Source organism: Lepidochelys kempii, chromosome 11, assembly GCF_965140265.1.
Source record: "Lepidochelys kempii isolate rLepKem1 chromosome 11, rLepKem1.hap2, whole genome shotgun sequence".
NCBI lineage: Eukaryota > Metazoa > Chordata > Testudines > Cheloniidae > Lepidochelys > Lepidochelys kempii.
In genome coordinates, this window is record NC_133266.1 from 49,732,547 (window position 1) to 49,755,342 (window position 22,796).

Consider the following 22,796-nt stretch of genomic DNA (forward strand, 5'->3'; position numbering starts at 1 on the left):
GCTATTTATTGAAAGCCACAATTCACCTAACCATTAAATGGTCCTTCTGATCAGCCAGTCAACTCAGGATGCCTCTCTCTATATATTTTAATTTTCCTGAATAACTTTTATGTATATATTTATTTTACAAAGAGTGCTTTTCTGTGCAGCTCTTAAACCTCTAAAGAATCCTGACTGTTTAGTGAAGATGTTAATTTTTCTCCTGCTGGAACACTAATATTGCTCACAATCATTGAGGCCTTGCATATTTTTTAGGGGAAAAATGAAAATCTCCTAAGAGGCACCATTTTCTTTAATTTTTCCTTCCCACCAGAAATCTACTGCATTAATAAGTTTCTTGAGATCCTGGTGCTGTTAAACCATCATGTTTAAAAAGGAAGAAAAATTCGTAAAACCACCATTGCCAACCAGGTGCTGGCTGAGTTCCATGTATGACCCTACCAATTAGATGCCTCTATGGTCAACCCTGCTCACAGTTGAATTTTTCACCACAGAAGGTTGTCCAGACAGCATGTATTAATTTTATACAATGACCCCAAATATGAAGAAAGATCCCTCTGAGAGAGAATTGTTCTTAACAGTATATTGAGCAGAAGATCAAGCATTTTATACAAAAAAAAAAAAACTTCACTTCTGCTCATTCCAATGTCCAGTATTTAGGATGGAAAGGTCATTGTTAGTTTTTAGATATTTGTAAATTTCGGTTTCGTGAGTCTGCATTATGAAAGGCTTAGGGTCACTTTTTAGAAATTAGGCTAAACACACCTCTACCCCAATATAACGCGGTCCTCGGGAGACAAAAAATCTCACCGCATTATAGGTGAGACCGCGTTATATCGAATTTACTTTGCCCCCCCCTTCCTTGTTCCCTGACCGCCCCCTCCAGAGACCCCATTCCCTAATCACCCCCAGGACCGCACCCCCTATTCAACCCCCCTGCTCCCTGTCCCCAGACTGCTCCGACCCCATCCACACCCGCCGCCCCCTGACAGGCACTCATCGGCAGCGGCAGGAAGTGGAGCAGCCCGGCCCCAGCCCGCTCCACTCCGCCACCTCCCAGCCATGGCGCTCTGCTTCCTGCCGCCGGTGAGTGCGGGGAGGTTGGGGAAAGGACGCCCCCCGTACTCACCTGCGGCGGGAAGCAGAGCGCCGTGGCTGGGAGCTGGTGGAGTGGAGTGGGCTAGGGCCGGGCTGCTCCACTTCCGCTGCTGCCGGTGAATGCGGAGGGGATCCCTTCCCCCAAGCCCCCTCCCCCAAGGGACACAGCTGGGACTGGAGTGGGCTGCTCCCGGCCCCCCGCTAATCCCCCGGGCCACTCTGGGATTGTGGGGCCCCTAAAAGTGCCCCCCACAGCTCCTGCCTCCTAGTCCCTTGTGGGGGGGAGCTCCTGACAGTCCCCGAGACCCTCTGCCCCTTATCCAACCCGTTGGCCTCGGCCCCGGCCCGGCCCCCATAACATGCTGCTCAGAGCAGTGTGTCAGAGCTTTACCGCATTGTATGCAAATCCATGTTATATTGGGTTGCGTTATATCGGGGTAGAGGTGTATTTGATAGCTTTGTTTATTCCCTTCACTATGTAGTGTCTCTTCTCCTGATCACATCTTCCTCCCCATTGCAAACTGGCAACCCCAGGAGAATCCAGAGACAGAAGAAGACATAGGACCTCTAGTTCAGCACATATATGAGGTATGTAATCGTTACTGATTTGAGGTCCAGCATTTTAGCCAAGAAATAATGGGGAAGGAGGAAATATTTTAGTTAAGATTTCCTTTATGGTAAATGTGCTTTACTCCATGTCGTTGTTCAGTAGGAACTTAGAATTTGCTGCATTGAGTCAATTGAATTCATTGGTTCAAGCCTCTGCGGAAGGCAAAAATCCTAACAATTAATATAGCCAGTTGTGCAGTGCTATACGTTGCAGTTAGTGGGAGTGGGAAGGAATTCCTCTCTGAATTTGCTCTCTGAATTTGCTGCATTGAGTCAATTGAATTCATTGGTTCAAGCCTCTGCGGAAGGCAAAAATCCTAACAATTAATATAGCCAGTTGTGCAGTGCTATACGTTGCAGTTAGTGGGAGTGGGAAGGAATTCCTCTCTGATCCTTACAGCAATCAGCTTATACCTGAATCATAAACCTCTCTGCTATTTTACATAACTCTGCATGTTATTGGCCATAAAATCATCCAGTCCTTTAGAAAACTACACAAATTATCTGGTCACCTTAATCTTGCAACAGTGAAATCAATAAAATGACTACTCAGTGTGTTAATTATTTTGGACACTCAGCTGTACTCTAATTCTGCAGTCATTATTACAAAAGCTTTTTGCCTCGAAAATTAGTCTTTTGAGAGTTCTTTTTTTTAAGCAACTATCACAGATTTCATCTGTGTTCAATTAATTTTTTTAAAGAATTTCTTTTTAGAAAGACTGTCTGACTATAATTCAAGTTATTGTGCAACCAATAAGGTACTGCTTATCTAAAACAATTCTTCTTCTCATATATCTGACCTGTCCCATAATGTACATACAACTTTGGATAAGAAATGTACAGTATCTCTCACTTTGGGCAATGTAGTACATTTAACAAATGGAATTTCTTGAAGGCAGAAAAATATCTTTAAGTTTTTCACAAGACTCTCCCCTTTCCAGCAAATTATTTCAAGTAATTATAAGTTAGCTTCTTGGGAGATGAAATTGAGTTTCTTTCCATAGTAATGCTGGTGATACTCTGATTGTACTGACAGTCAGGGGATATATTGTAGATGCTCCTTCATATAATTTTAAGTATATACTAGTGCCTCCTGGGCCATTAACAAAGGAAAGAGGATAGTCTTACACAGTCATTAATTTTCTTCTCATCACTAGCTGAGAAACAATGGGCCAAGTGCCTTTAGCAAGGTGATGCTAAATCTTCAGTGGCCTTACAAATACAACAATAACACCCTGTTGTATATTATGCAATATGAAATTGATGGACCCATGAACTGCACTTCAGATATGGAGATCAACCCATTGAAAATTAAGGTAAGCAGAGACTTTTGTAATGCCATGTTTGGGTATTGAGTCGAGTTGGGTTTTTGTTCCTGTCATTTTGCTGCATACTATAAACTGTGAAATATAAGATTATTTATATAGACCAGACTCCCTGCTAATGTAAATAAGCATAGCCGCTAGTTTTGCTGTGTTTTACTCCTATTGAGAATCTGCTTATTTTCTCTCTTCTTTTTTTACGTATTCCCTTTTATTTTTTGTTATACCCTGTGTAACAGGGTGCTGGCCATTAGGTCCTGAGCCAGCCCTCTGTTAGTCCAGCTCCAATTAAGAAGCAATAATTGGGGCTGGCTGAGTATGCCACGCCTAACTGCTAGAAGGGAAGCGCTTGCGGGCCTCATTAGCCAGGGGGCTATATTGGGCTGTCAGGAAGCTGGCGGGGGGAAGGGAAAGAAAGGGAGGAGCCAAAGGCTGCGTGGATCCCTGCTGGCTGGAGAAGCTAGCTGTCCCCCAGGTTGCTAGTTTGCAACATCTGTAAATAGAAGGTGGTGGGAGCTGACACTGTAAATAAAAGGCACTGGTGATTGCACTCAGAAGAGGTCTCTGGCTGGTTTGCTGCGAGGGCAAGCGAACACCTTGTTACACCCTGGCTCCTTGTATGAAGAGACACCAGCTGGAAGAATAGGTAGACACCAGTTTTTCAGCCAAAAGTTCAGATCTAGTATCCCATGTCGTCTTCTTTTTTTTTTTTTTTTTTTATTATTTTAAGCTCATGTTGGCATAGTTTTCAGTCCACAGCAATGTGTAGCCTTTTATTTTATTTAAAGTGAATTTTGTAATCTGTGTAACATAATACCACCACCTTGGGTTCAGCCCTGGCGGCTGCAGTTTCAAGCTTAACAGGGTAAAAGTCACCTCTGCTACTTGCTTCAGAGTTAGTCTCTAGGAACACATAAAGACCAAAGGTAGTGACTACACATACATTCACAAGTACAAGGTCTAGACTGTTTTACCATTTTTATTAAAGTTACAATTAAAGTTATGATTATCCAAGCACATAGAAGTTACAAATATAGTTATATTCACATCCTTAACAACAGTGTTAGGGTCTAATGTGTGTCAACTGGCTTGATCATCAGTAGTGGTACGGTTCCTGCTGGAGTCTCCCAAAGGGAGCTCAATTTTCCCATTCTGGGCATCCCCTTTTTATAATGTGATTCTGTCTATACCTACATTCTGCGCATGTCCACAAAAGTGTCAACCCTCTTTTCTCTTATTGGTTTGTGTCTCCTGGAAACTTAAGGGACCCCAATTTTCTATAGGCTGTGTAAGTTCCGTTTATTCACATTGGCATTGATCCACAGCCTGTATCCTTTGGTTAAGACACACGTTGGATACAGTATTTTTATGATCTAATATTTATTTTCTGGGTAATTTTATGCAGTATTACCACTTGGTACCTCTTTTCCCATAATCTTAGGGCATCGAGTTATTTTCTGGTCGCTTATGTCATCATTTCTTGTCTCCAAGACCTAAAATAGCTAAGCTAAAATCTTGCAGGCCTCAGCCTACAGGTTCTTGTGTTTCAGCTTCCCTTACTCATGTCTGATACATGGTTCCTCGAAATACTGTTCCATCTTATACTTTCATAATCTTACAAATTAACTCTAACATAGAATGAATATAGATGATATAACATATTGATTCATCATAACATCATGCAATAAATGAATAATAACTAAAAACATGGGCTACAAATGGAACGTTACTTAACCTAGATTTAAACAGCAACATTCCAAAAGTTGTTTTGTTGTTTATGTAATATTTTTATTTTTCAGTTTAGTAGGAGACATTGCATTATTGTTTTTATTACTACTTATTTATCTAAGGCCTGATCTAAAGCACAGTGAGGTCAATGGAAGTCTTTTAATTGATTTCAGTGGCCTTTAGATGAGGCCCAGCGTGCCACAAAAGTATTTTATATATAATACATGAAGATATATATTTCTCTCATGCAATTTCAATATACTGTATAAATATAGTGTGTACATATATATGCAATTTCAAATTCATCACAGGGATAAAGGGGTATTTCATATGTGGAATAGTATAGTGACCCGTAGGTCTCAAGTGTGAAATCTGGAAAAAAAATTCCCAAATTGGAGGAATTGCTAAGGCCCACAATATCCTACCCACAGTACCCTATTTCAAATTCCTCCTTAAATGATACACTTACATACACACATTTGTAACCTACAGTGCTTGTACCAGTTTCTTAGACTCAAATAAATACATTAGAAGTATTGGGGAGAGACCCTTGAATATGAGATTGCTACATTGAAAGTGCTTTATTGACAGCTTTAAGAATAGATTCTTCGCTCATTCCAGGAATGAAACTTCCATTGACATCAGTTAACATTCTACTAATTGAACTGGCTGAACTGTAAAAAAATATGTGCTAATAATTGGCTAAGTATTGAGTTTGGTGAGGCAAGAATTGGACACTGCAGGGCTCTGAATTAGGTCTTATTAAACATCTGTGTTAATGATCTAGGAAAGGGAGTGAACAGCATGTTAATTAAATTTGAAGATGATAAATTTTGGAGATTTGCAAACCTCAGCTAGGACAGAGACAAAGGGACCTATGGGGATTAGAAACAAGGACAGACACCTCTTTTGAATAGGTTCCATTCTGTTGCACGTAGGGCTGTGTGCAAGTCATAGGTTTTGATTTGCCCAAGTTTTGTGAAATCTCTCAGGTGAGGTCAGTTTGAATTTTTTCTTGACCTAGTTTTGCTTTGCTTGAAGTTTACAGGCACTCAGAAAGTCAATACAAAACACTAATAAATTTGAGTTTATTAAATGGTTTTGCTATGCAATTGGTATGTTTCTGTCTGTGTTGCAATGACATAGCAACAAAATTTTCTCTGATTTCAAGGAATCCATTTGCAAAATCACTTCTTTTTGCTTTCTCTAGAACTCAGAAACAGCAATAACAACGAAGCACAAAACATGTGAATGACCCGCTCAAAGTAGTTTGGCTAGCTGTTGGCTTGTTACCCAATTTCTGCACACTCTTAAGTCTAATCATTAGTAGTAGTTCTTAAAGATCTCAAATCACATTTGCCAAGAGTAGGGGTATTAGCCTTGCATCCTAGACAAGTTCTTTTCAGGTAATCACTTTTGTCTACTTAAAATTCCCCAGCATTCCCAGTAGTATGTGGCAGTGTTCTTGCATTCCTATACTAAACTGTGGTGGAATGTTGCTCTCCGCAGTTAAAATGTTGCTATGTTCTACTCCAGAGGTGATTGCTTCTGTGAAGTTATTTTTGTATATGTATTTGGTCGTTTGTAAAGCATCCTAAGACCCTTTAGGATAGAAGATGCTATATTAAATTTTCAGAATGGAGAGGGGTAACTTGTGGTGTTCCCCAAGGGTCAGTCCTAGGACCAAGCCTATTCAACTTATTCATAAATGATCTGGAGAAAGGGGTAAAAAGTGAGGTGGCAAAGTTTGCAGATGATACTAAACTGCTCAAGATAGTTAAGACCAAAGCAGACCGTGAAGAACTTCAAAAAGATCTCACAAAACTAAGTGACTGGGCAACAAAATGGCAAATGAAATTTAATGTGGATAAATGTAAAGTAATGCAAATTGGAAAAAATATCCCAACTATGTATACAATATGATGGGGGCTAATTTAGCTACAACTAATCAGGAGAGAGATCTTGGAGTCACCATGGATAGTTCTCTGAAGACGTCCATGCAGTGTGCAGCAGCAGTCAGAAAAGCAAACGGGATGTTAGGAATCATTAAAAAAGGTATAGAGAATAAGACGGAGAATATCTTATTGCCCTTATATAAATCCATGGTATGCCCACATCTTGAATACTGCATTCAGATGTAGTCCCCTCATCTCAAAAAAGATATACTGGCATTAGAAAAAGTTCAGAAAAGAGCAGCTAAAATGATTAGGGGTTTGGAACGGGTCCCATATGAGGAGAGATTAAAGAGGCCAGGACTTTTCAGCTTGGAAAAGAGGAGACTGTGGGGAGATATGATAAAGGTATATAAAATCATGAGTGGTGTGGGAAAAGTGAATAAGGAAAAGTCATTTACTTGTTCCCATAATATAAGAACTAGGGGCCACCAAATGAAATTAATGGGCAGCAGGTTTAAAACAAATAAAAGGAAGTTCTTCTTCACTCAGCGCACAGTCAACCTGTGGAAATCTTTGCCTGAGGAGGTTGTGAAGGCTAGGACTTTAACAGAGTTTAAAAGAGAACTGGATAAATTCATGGAGGTTAAGTCCATTAATGGTTATTAGCCAGGATGGGTAAGGAATGGTGTCCCTAGCCTCTGTTTGTCAGAGAGTGCAGATGGATGGCAGGAGAGAGATCACTGTTAGGTTCACTCCCTCTGGAGCACTTGACATTGGCCACTGTCAGTAGACAGGATACTGGGCTGGGTGGACCTTTGGTCTGACCCAGTATGGCCATTATGTTCTTATATTAGATATTGTTTATTATTTGTGTTTTTCTTGATGTAACCTTAGATTTCAGTTCCTAAAGCAGATGAGAAGAATGAAACACTTAGGGATGAAGATAATCGTGATCACCATATAAATCGAAGAGATATAACTGCCATTGAAGGAGATGTACATACTTTGGTAAGCGCTATAGTAGCTCTTGAACCAATATATTTCAGATGTCATCTTTTGCTCTTTTAATGAAGAGATGAAAACTGTGGAAATAGTTTTATAAAGGAAAAATGCATTTGATAATCTAGGGCCTTGTTGTTTCCATTTTTAGTGGAACATAGCTAATTATGCTTATTATTTAGTGGAACATAGCTTATTATTAGTTAGATGTCTGAATGCATTTGTGCCCACAGTTATTTGCAGGCATGGGAATTGAGTTGAGGCCTTTTTCAACATCAGGGTCTCCATAGACTATGCTTTTCTGTGGAGTTGGGACATTGACAGTTGGATGGGGGAGGTGTGAGAAATTGGGGTAACTGAGGAGAGGTATAATGACTGGATGAACCCTGGGGGCATCTTCACAGCCCTGGATTTCAGTGACATCAGAGCATACTCCGCCTAACTGACCAATGGACTTTCTGCCCTCCTGCTCCTGATGTTTGCAGGGACCTGTCCCTGTTTTCTGGATAACAGCAGGGAGTGGGAAAATTTCTGAACTCTTGTGGCCTCTCAGCTCCCAAGGGGACCCATTATTCACAGGAAGTGTGGGGATCATCTGTGTTTCTCTTTGAAAAGGGCCAGTAGTGCTAGATAGAGGGTTTTGGGGATCGACTCTGCAAAAGGAGGAAAAAGTAATAATATAGTAATAATGTAGTGAGTTCACTTTATCTAGTAGGTGAGGGAGCAAATGTAAAGGGAATCCAGGGTGGGGGGTGGTTATGGTTTAATGAGGACTCTTTAGAAAGGATCATTCTAAAAAATGTTTCAATGGTTTGGAACCATCAAGCTGTGTATCCACCTGTTGTAGCTGTCACCCATGTCTTCCTTCCATCCCTTCCCCTTTTCTTTCTGTTGTTAGTTATGCTCGGTTCTTGTTCCTTGTCTTTAATTGGCTGGGGCAGGGACCGTGTCCACCTAGTGTTTGTACAGCACCTGTAACCCTGAGACTGCCGAAATGGACAGTGAATTTCTCCCCATTTCTGTGGAATGAATCTGTCAGACCTTTGGGAAGGGCAGTCTGCTGGATCTACCTGAGAGAAGTGGTGGGAGTTCTGGGATTGGTGCTCTGCTCAAGAGGCCAGCATCAAGGCAGAGCCACCTGAACACAATGGGTTTCAGCAGATCCCCTGAAACCTCACATGGCATGCTTTATTTTCAATATCACAATCCCAGGATTATTCGCTATAAGGCCTTGGTGGGGAGAGGAAAAAAAAGGATTAAAATGTACCTACATCCTATGTTGTGGGGAGTGGGTCTGTGAAGGAGAAAATAGGGATTATCTGATCGGGGGGGAAAAAAGAGTCAAGATCTGACAGTCTGATTCTTCTCCACATAAGAGCTCCAAACTCCTGTACCTCCAGTTGCCAAACACTCCTTTCTTCAGAGTAGCTGCCTTTGCCCAGCCTTCCTAATGGTTTGGTTGGACTCTCTAACCACCAAAAATTATATCCTATATCTGGAGTCTGTATTTTAGCATTTTCAGGAAGACTGATTACAGGTCGGTTCCATTTAAAATGCAACTTGCACTGTCTGCAATAACCCCAATAGCTTCCCCTAATTAGAAGAGGAGGTACTGCAGAATAGCAAATAGTGAATTTTAACAGCACCTATTATAGATGATACAATACAGTAGGTTTCTTCAGTCTCTAACATCTGAGATTTATTATATGTGAGATATTTCAATTGATTCACTAGCTTGATGAATAACTCAGTGTTTCAAACAACTCTGAGACAGGTTAAATCAAGGAGAGACAGTTTCTGAGTGACAAGAATATGCTGCCAGTTTACGTTTTTATCTTCTACTCTTTCCCTCCAAGGCAGGGTGATGGTTGCATCCAAATGGTATTGTATAAGCATAGCTACAGTTCTGAATGTCAGGTCAAAAATGAAGGGGAAAAGAGGCAGCCTTGTTTTGTTCCTCTTTCAGGAACTGTTGATGATCTAATCCCATTAGTTAATAGGATGCTAGTGGAAAATAGAAATGTTTAATCCAGGTTAGAAAAGCCAGCCAAACTCTGAATTTCCTTGGCATTATTTACAGATAAGGGACTGTGACGGGATCCCTGGGGTGCAGCTTGGGACTGTGGGACTGCTGTGCCCCCTTAACTCTCTACCCTGGGCTGTCTCTCACAATGCTTTGCTAGTGACAAGCAGCAAACCCCTCCAGGCACTGTGATCGCTCAGCACAACAGCATGTGGAGCTCCTCACCCAGCTAGATTGCGTGAATCCTCCCAGAGCCACTCATGAATCACACAGGGAAAGGCACTAGCCAAATCCTCCCAGCCTTGTACCTCAGGAATATACCGTCTTGCACTGCTCAAGACCCTTTCTTGAGCAATGCAGGTTTATTAATTGGTTCACACTTCATCAGTGGAAAGTGGATATACACCAGCCTTTGTCAACCTGAGCAGATTTACCAAACACTTCAGGCAAACTCACTGGTAAAGATAAACAGTAAAACTAGTTTATTGACTACAAAAGGTAGGCAAAAGGTCAGAGTGGTTACCAAAATAAAATAAAATTAAAATATAAACACGCAGTCTAAACTCTCAATCCTATTAGACTGGGCAACATCTAGGTTAAACAGTTTTTCTCATCCCACTGGATATTGCAATTCATAGCAGTTTTCACCCTTAAAACCTGGACCAGTCTTCTCTGTTGGAGTCTTCAGTCTTTGGAGTGTCCTTATTGCTTGCAGCATAGGAGGAGGAGAACGGGTGAAGCATGGTCGCCCTGTGTTCTGTTTTATACCCTTAGTCCCTGTGCTTGGAGAACACAAGCCCAGGCATGTGTGGTGGTCCAGGCATGTCATTGAATTGTAAGTCCTCTGCTGGACAAAGGCTGGTGGTGTGTGTTCTGCACCCACCCGGGCGTTGGTTACCTCCCTTGTCACTGTCTCTGGAGAGTTAGTATCTGGGCACTTCCCAAACCCACAGCATATTTTAGTGAAAACCATACAACACAATTCTTATAATTTTATATGCATTAATGATGCACATATTTAGATGGAACAATGGGTTTCAGCAGATCCCCTGATACCTCACATGGCATGCTTTATTTGCAATCTCACAATTATGAGATGAGGAACATGGGGGTTACAGGGCGCTCCCTCAAGGTATAGAGTGTCACAGGGTCACTCTCCCTTACTGAAGGCCTTTTGTTCAGTTTATCAACAATGCAGCAGCAGAATCATAGAATATCAGGGTTGGAAGGGACCTCAGGAGGTCATCTAATCCAACCCCCTGCTCAAAGCAGGACCAATCCCCAATTTTTGCCCCAGATCCCTAAATGGCCCCCTCAAGGATTGAACTCACAACCCTGGGTTTAGCAGGCCAATGCTCAAACCACTGAGCTATCCCTCCCCCCAATGTTTCATCGGTGTCTGATACAGCAGGTGGAATCTTTGGCATAAATCTTTTTCTAAAACCTCTATGACCTTTGTATGAAGGGCAACAACACTGAAGCCCTTAGGTTGTGCAGTTATTTGGCACACAGTACACAATAAAATGAGAAGCCAAAACTTCCACAGTTTCTAGAACAAAGGGAGAAAGTAAAGCAGTCCAGTCAGTTATCATATTAACAGGAATAATTTCTGTTTGAAATAATTTTTTAGCTATGTCTGGGATTAGAGGATACTACATTCTGGAAGGATTTGTGCTTCTCGTTTAAGGGTATTTATCTTAAATAATGGAATTTGGCCTTTACATGTTGCACAGTCTTCTGTAACAATAATTATATTGCATCATGAGTTTGTGATACCCAGCTGTGAAATACAATGCTATGTAAATCTGTTACTGAGAATACATCAGGTACAATGTACCATATTTTGTAGAAATATGTAACCTTTCTAATTCACACACTGAACAATTACAAACTCCAACATTCAGTGAGAGTTCAGATCAGCACACATCTTACTAAAGTACATATCTGTAATGCATATCCTGGAATTGCCATCAAATATTTCCAGTAGAGATAAGGAGGTGTTAGTACCATTATACAAGGCACTGGTGAGACCTCATTTGGAATATTGTGTGCAGTTCTGGTCTCCCATGTTTAAGAAAGATGAATTCAAACTGGAACAGGTACAGAGAAGGGCTACTAGGATGATCCGAGGAATGGAAAACCTGTCTTATGGAGGGAGACTCAAGGAGCTTGGCTTGTTTAGCCTAACTAAACGAAGGCTGAGGGGAGATATGATTGCTCTCTATAAATATATCAGAGGGATAAATACCATGGAGGGAGAAGAATTATTTAAGCTCAGTACCAATGTCTACACAAGAACAAATGGATATAAACTCCCATCAGGAAGTTTAGACTTGAAATTAGACGAAGGTTTCTAACCATCAGAGGGGTGAAGTTCTGGAACAGCCTTCCAAGGGAAGCAGTGGGAGCAAAAGACATATTTGGCTTCAAGACTAAGCTTGATAGGTTTATGGAAGAGATGATATGATGGGGTAGCCTAATTTTGGCAATTAATTGATCTTCACCTATTAGTGGTAGATATGCCTAGTGGCCTGTGATGGGATGGTAGATGGGGTGGGATCTGAGTTACTACAGAGAATTCTTTCCTGGGTGTTTGGCTGGTGAGTCTTGTCCACATGCTCAGGGTTTAGCTGATCGCCATATTTGGGGTCGGGAAGGAATTTTCCTCCAGGGCAGATTGGCAGAGGCTCTGGGGGGTTTTTCGCCTTTCTCTGCAGCTTGGGGCATGGATCACTTGCTGGAGGATTCTCTGCACCTCGAAGTCTTTAAACCATGATTTGAGGACTTCAATAGCTCAGACATAGGTTAGACATTTGTTACAGGAGTTGATGGGTAAGATTATGTGGCCTGCGTTGTGCAGGAGGTCAGACTAGACAATCATAATGGTCCCTTCTGACTTTAAAGTCTATGATTCTATTATTCTAATCATGGTACAAAGGGGCCTTAAAATTGGGTTAAATCAATAGAGCTTATTAATTGCAAAATTATGGAATTTCGCTATGGATTTCCTATTCACTTGAGTGATTTATGGAGTTTTTATTGCACATTTTAATATAGAAATTATCTGTGTAGCAATTGATGTACTGTCATTTGTGTCTTTAAGACTGAATGTAGACATAGTAATGCATTTTCATCAGTGAGGTAACCATTCCTCTCGTCACACGTAGGGCTGTGGAACTGCTGAATGTTTAAAGATAGTCTGCCAAGTTGGCCGCCTGGAGAGGGGAAAGAGTGCAATATTGTATGTAAAATCCCGCCTTTGGACCCAGACCTTTATGAACGTAAGTGCCTATTAATAATTCACAATCTCTCCCCGCTTCTGAAACATGAAAAGTCTTTTTACATCCAGCATGTAAAATCAATTTTTGTTTTTTTGCACAGAAAGAAAACCAGAATCATTCGTACTCACTCAAGTCATCAGCCTCATTCAATGTCATAGAGTTCCCTTACAAGAACCTTTCATTTGAAGATATCCATAATTCTACAGTAGTAAGTCATTTATGTCTGAACATGGTTTGGTCCAATGCACATTCAGCTGAAATTAATATAAGAAATAGAATGATCAAAATGAAGCACATACATTCATCTTCATAATGTTACTAAATTTTAACTAACTCTTAGTTTTATATATTAAAATTATTTATGCACATAAAATTAAAAATAAAACCAAACATTTTCAATCTGAAAACTAGAATTCTAGCATTTGGCATGTAGGCTTTCATATATCTATATTGACAATACTGTGCGCAAATAGACCTGGTTAATAGATACAATTCAGTCTACATACTGACAGTCCTGAATCATTCAAAGAGCCTATAAAACTTGTTCTGATATTCAGGATTATATTTAGTCCTTTATTGGGAAATACAATTTATTGATGTCTCAGTGGTGGTACTACCAAACATATCTTACAGCCCAATTCTGCAGACATATGCGATAAATGCTATTTATCATTTGTCTTTGATGGCTTCACCTGCTTTTTGCCTACTAATCTATCTGCTGGGACTGCTGCTAATATTCCAAAGCTTAGAGAAGCTTTCCAACACCTACCATGTCACAGGGCTTTCCCCCCCCCCCCTTTAACTCTTCCAGAGAAATATTCCCTTCTTCCCCTCCCCACCCATGCACATTACACTTGCTAGACCCCAGAATGGACAGTGTTAAGTCCTGCACCATTGACAGATGTGAAGTCCAATATCTTGTGACCAAACTGGTGCAATAAGAAAACCAGGAATGGTAGAAATCTTTAGTTTTCTAGTCCTCATGGAGTGGGAGAGTTTGAACTTTAAAATTGACATTATTATTTATTACTATTTTTATTACTAATAATTAATAATAATAATCTGGTACTGCAGTCGTGCCCAACAGCCCCAGTGAAGAACCAGAACTCTATTGCACTAGGCACTGTACAAATGCAGAACAAAAAGATGAGCTCTGCTCCAAACAGCTTAACAATCAAAGTATAAGGCAGTAGACAACTGGGTGATGCAAAGAGGAGGAGAAACAATTAGAAAGCAGTGGTCATCATGACAAACAGTGATCTCGGCTCACCAGCTCTCTAACCATTGTCAAGATTTTTGTAGGCATCACAGCAAAAGAGAGTTTTTGCAGAGGGATTTGGAAGAGGACATTCTTATACAGTATCTGGTTTCTAAAATATGTTAGTTCCAATTTTCCTCTCCTTCCAAGCCCTATAAGGTTTGATTCTTGGTATTGAGAGGGTGCCTAACTTTAAAATAAAATGCCAAAAATACTTTTAAAAACTCTGAAACATTTGTGAGATACCATACTTCTTCTGTAAAATGTCAAGCATATACAGAATATGCATTTAGTATGGTACAAAGGCTTTCATAGTCTTGGATAATGTGGCTACTTCCAACTCGGGCTGATAAAGCCTTTTTGCTATCATATATTCTCTATCAATTTACAGAAGTGCCATCTCATTCAAAAGAAACGTTAATTCATGGTGAATTAGGATGTGTTTTAAATATGACCGGTTCAAAATATGTATGTCACAAACTGTATGGACAAACTCATTCATGCCACTGCCTAATAAAATGTGATCCGTTGTGTTTTTCATTAGGTTACCACAAATATCACCTGGGGCATTCAACCACAGCCCATGCCAGTGCCAGTGTGGGTTATAATTTTGGCTGTCCTAGCAGGATTATTGCTCCTGGCTGTTCTAGTCTTTGTAATGTACAGGGTAAGCATTATACTTTCGGGGGGGTGGGGGTGTCCATTATTGATGTATTACTGAAAATGACACTAATAATTTGGTCCTAAACAGTCTGAATATGTTTATCTATTGGGTAAACTGCAGAGTCCATCCATTCATCCTAGGTTGTTGAGCAAGGGAGGAGTTGCAATAAGGGTTGGTGTTTGTGGGAGGACTGGGCTGTTGTTTGGCTCACTTAGGATTTCCTGGTTTTAGAGGATGAGCTGAAACTAGAGAGTATGGAGGAAAACCTAAGTGACTGAATAGTTAGGTTGTTTCTTAAGCGCTCTCACAGTGAGAAATGGCTTGTAAATGACATGACTCTCACTTTCCAAATACGTGTGATTCTCCAAATTACAGATGGGGTTCTTCAAACGGGTGCGACCTCCTCAGGAAGAACAAGAAAGAGAACAGCTGCAACCCCATGAAAACGGTGAAGGAACATCAGAAGCTTAAAAAGAGTTTTATCTGTGTAACATATTGAAACTGTAAAAATGCCAGCATCTTGGTTACAAATTTTGATTTCCCTCTTAAGGAACAGACACTCCATGACTGCACTACTGTTGATGTCTTTTGGCATTGGGAATAGCCTTAACTACAGATTAAAAGCAATATATTTAAATCTTCCCCTGTATTAATCACATTAATAGATGTGACTAATGCATATGCACTGATTTGGATGTCAAAAACATACATGATATTTTGTGCCATGATTTTACTAATCTAATTTCAGGAGACACTGTTCTTTGATGCACAGACAAGTGTTGTACAAACGGCTACATAGATTTCACTTACGCTCTGTAAACCAGCAGTTCTCATAGTTAATTGCTAGATTTAGTGTGTTCTCTGTTGATGGACATTTACATTCAGACACTACACTTAATTTTCAAGCTCTTGGTGGCTAGATGAACAAAATGAGTATAGCTTGTTTTACAAGTCTGCCTTGATTGCAAAGCTTTTCTGTCCTTAGACTGTTGCTGATGATTTCCCCCAGAAAAGTATACATGGGAATATTCAGCAGGATCATTCCCATTTGCCATCTCTTCTGCATGCTGGTCTCCCTTTCTGTAAGGAGTTGGGGGCTAGCTGCCTCCATGGGACCATTTCTCCTTCCCCTCCCACTCCTCTTGATTTCATAGATGGTGCTCCACAGGTCTTGGTCTGTATTTTTAACTCAATATAGTTATACTGATACAAACCCTAGTGTGGATGTTGTTATATCAATATAAAGGTTCCTTCTACCAGGATAGCTTAGTACCCTCCTAAACAGAAATAAACTATACCAGTATAAATTCCTTTATGCCAATGTAACTGTGTCCACACTAGTGGTGGTATACTACTTAACTATATCAGGATAGTTGAACTGATGCAACTTCTGTATTTGACAAGCTCTAAGAGTAACAGCAAGGATAGAGCACTTTGGCGTGTATTCTATGTTGCTTGGGGCAGCATCTCCACTGTAAATACCCCAAATGACCAGAGAACCTTTTTGCCACAAGTTACTTGAAGTTAATAGCTTGTTTAGACTTTCATTTCTGCCTCATGTCCGGTTTTTGGAAAACCAGAACTGATTTTCAGTCTTCTTTGCATTCTTCTTAGCTGAACCACTATTGTATCTGCATTATTACTGAGAAAGTCCAAAGTTAGTAGGGGGTTAATTTGTGTATTGGGCAGCTTGCTTTTTTATCTATTTACATATTGTTTTAGATGGCTGTTTAAGTGAAATTACTTTATAATGGAAATCCTGGCCTCACTGACGTAATGGATTTTACCCACAGCCTTTAATTGTATAGTATTGTTATTATAATCATAGAGGTAGGAATCAGGACCCATGGCATTAGGGGCATGTCCACAAGACATCTGGGGGTGAGCCTCCCACCCTGGGTCCACAGAGTGGAGCTCATGCTAGCACTCTAAAAATAATGTTTTGATCTTGCATCGTGGTCCAGAATTCAGGCTCTTAAGCCCATCCCACCCCACCCCACCCTGGCTTCAGAATCCAAGCTCCAACCTGACCCGTCTACACAGCTATTTTCACAGTGCTTGTGCAAACCCTGCTAACCTGAGTCTGTGGACCGAGGCTGGGTATCGCAGACGCAGAGTAGACATGCCCTAGATGGCCTTGTTGTATGTGTTTTAAGATGAGACAGGAGTGATTTTTTTATTAAATTCAGCTTCAGTCAAGGCTTGATCCTGCAGTTATACTGCACACCTGATTCCCATTGACATTAGTGGGAAATCTGCATACAGAAGGACCATTCGATTCTTTGGGTCCAGTCTGAAACTTAGGCTAAGCCTAGAGGTTGAAGAGACTATCAGTAGAGAGAACATGGCTCTGATTCTGCAAACATGTATGTGCTTAAAGAACCTGAGTAGCCACAGTGATTTTAAATCAGCAGGACAACTCACCTGTCTAAGGATGAGCACAGGACTGAGGCCATTATGGGGAGATGGAGAAAAGCACAGGAAAGCTCAGCTCATCTGGGCGGGGTGTTAACATTAGTATTAACTACCCCCTGATTTTACGGTCATGAAAGCGTGTCATTTCTTGGCATTTAGGGTACAAAGGTGTCATTTCAGCACAACTGCTGTAACTATGGAAACTTCCATCTGAACTAAGTTACATAAAGTAATATTTCTTGAAATTATTTGTATTTCTTATGTTCTACTAAAGAATAACAGCAAATAATTGTTTCCCTTCTTTGATTAAAATCCCTGTACATCCACTAATCTCCAGTTTCATTGTTAGAAAACAGTAACGTAGCTGCAGTGTTCAGGTTACATCATGAATTCAACTGTGCACACAGCCCCCAGTTCAGGACAGCACATATGCACATGCTTAAAGTTAAGCATATGCTTAAGGGATATTTTGAACAGGGATGCTTTCCTGAACTGAGGTCTTTGTTTTTACAATTTAGATTTGGCAATAAGATGATTATAGAATTTATATTTTCTACTGTCATAATAGTTTTCGTAGTGGCCTACAAACGCTACTTGTATTCTTATAGCAAATGTTTTATAATGTCCACTTTTTTATAAAGAAAATGTGATATTTTTGTATGCAATGAATGCCCCTGAAGCAAGTGCTGTGCATAAAATCATATGGCAGATAGCTTATTTAGTCCTCTTTTCAGAGAAACTCACTTCATAAGTCCAAATTCATGTATATGCACTAACAACTTGTGAAATTATTTAGCCTAAGAGGGCAATTAAAAAAATCCAGATCTTTTATGAGTTTATATAACTACTCCAACTTACATTATTGCAGCTTTTTATGGTGTATCTTATAAAGTTAAGATTTATATTGAGAAATTTATATTGTCTGGTACCATACTTGGGAAAGATTCATGAGGTGTAAGGATGTAACCTCACTTGTAGGTTTAAATTTGTCTTTCAAGAAACACTATTAAAGTTCAGTAGTAGATATATTGTTGTTAAGCACAAGTGGGAAGCCAAACTTTATATATATATATATATATATATATATATATATATATATCAAAAGTCAAAATCTTTTATAAATGTTCACAAATGTCTATATTAGACTTGTATTTCTATCCTTTAAATTTATGATTGACTAAACGATCTTGGTGCTTTTGATACTTTTAAAGAAAGTCTGCTACTGTATTTCCTTTCTTTACTAAAAATTTTGATATCTCTTTACGTATAGCTAAGATTTAAATTCAAACTGAGATTTTAGTATTAGTTATTCCTAAAATTGTGTCCAGCCTTGAATATTTGTAACCTTGTTAAAATGAACTCTCACAGGTATCTTTTGAACGTATTTCAGCTGGAAAACTAGGGGATTCTTGGTGCTTTTGAAATGTTCACTTTATTAATATATAGCTATGAAAGTGTAGAGCTTTACACAGCAAAAAATGCATTAAAGACGTTTTTTAGGAGTGTCTGCTACTATTTCAGAGGGGTTAAAAGATTTTGACCATTTTGGGGGGAGAAAGATTCAAATTGTATAACATCTTGTTTTAGAACCAGTGCTCATGCTAGAGGGAGCTATGGGGTATCACTACTGAGCACTACCAAATCGCATCAGAGAGGAGCATTAGCATGGACAAAATCTAGTCAACTCTGTCTTACTACAGAGTAGGGCCTGTTCCAAAGTCCTATGAACTCAACAGGAGACTTTCCATTTACTTCAGTTGGCTTTCAGTTGGGCTGCTCATGTACAGTGGAGCTGTCTGTGAATGGGAAAGAATTAAGGTTATGTAATAGGAAAATAGCAGCCCAGAATGAATGGGTAGGTGGCAGAATGTGCACTGACCTTGTCACTTCCATGAGGAGATAAGGGCTTCTTTCACTTGTTGACGCAAGAGCTGAGAAACAAGTTTTGTGTACTGTGTACTCCTACCACAAAGAAATGCAACCTTTTGTTCCCTTTAGGATCTAATCCTGGGAGATGCTGAGCTCTCGAAGTTCCTTGGGATCTGAACTTTTTGGTACTCAGTCCCTAGATTTTAGTTCTCATGTGCAATATAACATTATAATCAGATTTAATTCACTGCCAAGTTGTTTTTAAGTTTAATAGGCCTGACCTAAGACGTGATGTAGCATTTGTTGACTTATAGTAGTCAATATTTTTAAGAACCTTTTACAAAACAAATGTATTAAATTGAGTTGATACATGAATGCTGTAGAAAGAGTTTTGATCACCCACATTGGGTCAGACATAATGAGTATATATTCTAAAGTTTATCAGTTGCTAACTCATTGGTTTGGGTTAATGAGATTTGGTACAATGTTTTTCTCTAAATCCATTGTGGAAAATTTGACGAGTGACTGTACAATAATGTATTTGAGTCTGTAGTGCTACTACTGTTTCATACGTTTGTGCCTCTTATTTCAGTGTAATTTTTTTCAAAAGGTATTTGAAACTTTTTAATAATAGCAAAGGAAATCTAAGTTTAAATGCATTGTCCTTGTAAAAATATTTTACATTATGGTTGAATAACTTGACCCTTGACTTTTGCAAAATAAATAAAGATTTAACATAACATTAGAAACTGCAATGAAAATATTAGTTGAGTGGTCCTTTCTGATCCATAAAGGAAACTTACTTGTTATGACAATGCTGTTTTGAAAATGTAACATTTAATTCTTCATTTTATAACAGACCGGTTTTTGCATGCATTTTGCTAGTGCAATGTTGTCTGCACAAGCAGAAAATTGACTAACAAGACTGCCACAATTTGGGCCACTAGAGTTCCTAGCTGTTTGAGAAATATATTCATGAATCAAATGGAAATATTTTTAACAGTTACAAAATGGTTTCAAGGGGCCTTATAGAACATTTAAAGAGAGCAATATTCATTTTCAGTCACCTTATTTTTATTAAAATATAAATCACACAAATTGTGTATTGCAGCAGGCAGAACTGCATTAGCATCAGACATGGCTAGCAAGCCTGCCTTATTTTCCTTTTTAAGTCCATTTTTAATCCCAGAAATCCACTGACACCTTACAATTGATTTCATTGGGTTATATTTGTATAGCTCTGTATTCAATGACATTTACAAATAATTTAAAATATTCATCATTGGATAAACAGATTTTCAAAATCTGATTGTAAATGTTAGATTGATTATTATTAGAATTTTGGAATAAAATACCTCAATAAAAAAATCTTCTCTGAATTCTTTCAAAAGAATATGCACTTTTAAAAAGTTATATAAAATAGTCAGTGGAAAAGTTCCAGAGTAGCTGCTTGCAGCCCACAAGGATTCATTGAGTATTAAAAGGTGCACATAACACATACGTCACTTTCTCAGCTGAAGTTGCACTTCCAACAAGGGGATTTGTTACTGCAGTAAGGGGAAAGAGAAGCTGGTTGCAATCTATTTTCTTTCATTGCTGGATGACAAACATCTTGCATATCTCAATATCGGGAAGTTACATTTGCAAGGATTCCATGGTCATTATTTTATTGACGGAAAACAGTCACTTTTTATCCTTTCCTTAAATGTGTAAAGTCTGGGAACGAGTGTTTAATTTTCTAGTTGTACATATTAGGACAATTTAATTTCTTGGATTGTTTTCAAATTAACTGTATTCATCTTTATGTTCTGGGTGATTGTAAATATTTTGCTGGACAAAATAAAGGGGTGCATATTATTTTTCTTTTGACTGAATAAATGTTTACTTAGGAAGTAGAGCTAACTGAAATTTTTCTAAATTTCAAAAGAATTTGTGTGTGTGTGCTGGTTTTTCAACCAGTTTCCGCTGAATTTCTGAATATCTACCAGTCTAAACTTTTTTTGGCATTTTTCAACTGGCTCTATAAGACACAGCGTCTGCACAAAGGTTGTGTGTCTATAGAACACACGTACATACAGCTCAGGTGGTCAGGTTGCACCTTTTGACCCAGTCCTGCATAGACTTATGCATGTGCTTCCCTTTACACACTGAGTAGTACTATTGTCAGGGCTTTAATGTTCCCTCAGTTCTGCTTCTTTTGAAGACCACGACATGTTGACTGCCGTACAAATAAGAGGAGTACTTGTGGCACCTTAGAGACTAACACATTTATTTGGGCATAAGCTTTCGTAGGCAAAAACCCACTTCATCGGATGCATGCAGTGGAAAATAGAGTAGGAAGATAGATATACACAGGGAACATGAAAAAATGGGTGTTGCCATACCAACTGTAACGAGACCAATTAATTAAGGTGGGCTATTATCAGCAGGAGGAAAAAACCTTTTGTAGTGATCATAAGGATGGCCCATTTCAAACAGCTGAGAAGAAGGTGTGAGTAACCGGGGTGGGGGAGGAGAGAAATTAGCATGGGGAAATAGTTTTTACTTTGTGTAATGACCCATCCACTCCCAGTCTTTATTCAAGCCTAATTTAATGGTGTCCAGTTTGCAAATTAATTCCAATTCTGCAGTATCTTGTTGGAGTCTGTTTTTGAAGTTTTTTTTTGTTGGAGAATTGTGACTTTTAGGTCTGAAATTGAGTGACCAGGGAGGTTGAAGTGTTCTCTGACTGGTTTTTGAATGTTATAATTCTTGACGTCTGATTTGTGTCCATTTATTCTTTCGCGTAGAGATTGTCCAGTTTGGCCAATGTACAGGGCAGAGGGGCATTGTTGGCACATGATGACATATATCACATTGGTAGATGTGCAGGTGAATGAGCCTCTTACGCTGTGGCTGATGTGATTAGGTCCTATGATGGTTTCCCTTGAATAGATCTGTGGGCAGAGTTGACAACAGGCTTCGTTGCAAGGATAGGTTCCTGGGTTAGTGTTTTTATTGTGTGGTCTGTGGTTGCTGGTGAGTATTTGCTTCAGGTTGGGGGGCTGTCTGTAAGCGAGGACTGCTTGCCTGACTAATATCAAATTACCAAAACAAATAGTGGGTTGGATACTAACTGGAGAAAACCAAAAAAGGAGACTAAGAAAGATGTGCAAAATTGTTTACAATATTACAATACAATATTTACAATAATGTCAATATGCTCCATATGACACCTCTTGGCAACAGCAGGAACATAAATGAGGTCTTTTGCTCCACAAGCATAGCTATTGCGTATTTTTTGAGCTAAAGAAAAATCGCTTTAAGTTAGCGGAGAAAGGACACTGGACAAGATGGACAGCTGATATGTAGCCACCATTTTTATCCTGTGAGACAAAGACCAAAATGAGGGGCCACCATTAAAACAGCATAGAAAACCCTCTCTCTAGATCTTCACGTCCAGGCAGTTTTTAAATCTTGCCACTTCTTCTTCCTTCAGAATATCTGTAGCATTTTCGCCTTCCCCCTAGTATAGATACAGCTACATTTTTACCCAGGCCCTACACTTGTGTTTCATCTACTGCAACCTTTTGAAGACTGATGAATTACTATCATTTCTGAAATTTAAGCAGTAGTTGAGGGAGAGCTCTGAAGAC

General features: G+C 39.4%; 1 protein-coding gene across 2 annotated transcripts in view; it reads left to right on the forward strand.

Moving 5' to 3' along the window:
- ITGAV (integrin subunit alpha V) overlaps positions 1–21,018 on the forward strand; it is an 87,069-nt gene extending 66,051 nt beyond the window's left edge. For both annotated transcript variants that reach the window (XM_073306109.1, XM_073306108.1), the window contains 7 exons: positions 1,581–1,686; positions 2,865–3,023; positions 7,547–7,660; positions 12,842–12,955; positions 13,056–13,163; positions 14,758–14,880; positions 15,253–21,018. In XM_073306109.1, coding sequence (XP_073162210.1) covers positions 1,581–1,686; positions 2,865–3,023; positions 7,547–7,660; positions 12,842–12,955; positions 13,056–13,163; positions 14,758–14,880; positions 15,253–15,348 — 820 coding nt within the window. In that variant the 3' untranslated portion in view covers positions 15,349–21,018. The remainder of the gene's footprint in view (positions 1–1,580; positions 1,687–2,864; positions 3,024–7,546; positions 7,661–12,841; positions 12,956–13,055; positions 13,164–14,757; positions 14,881–15,252) is intronic.
- The last annotated feature ends 1,778 nt before the right edge of the window (positions 21,019–22,796 follow it).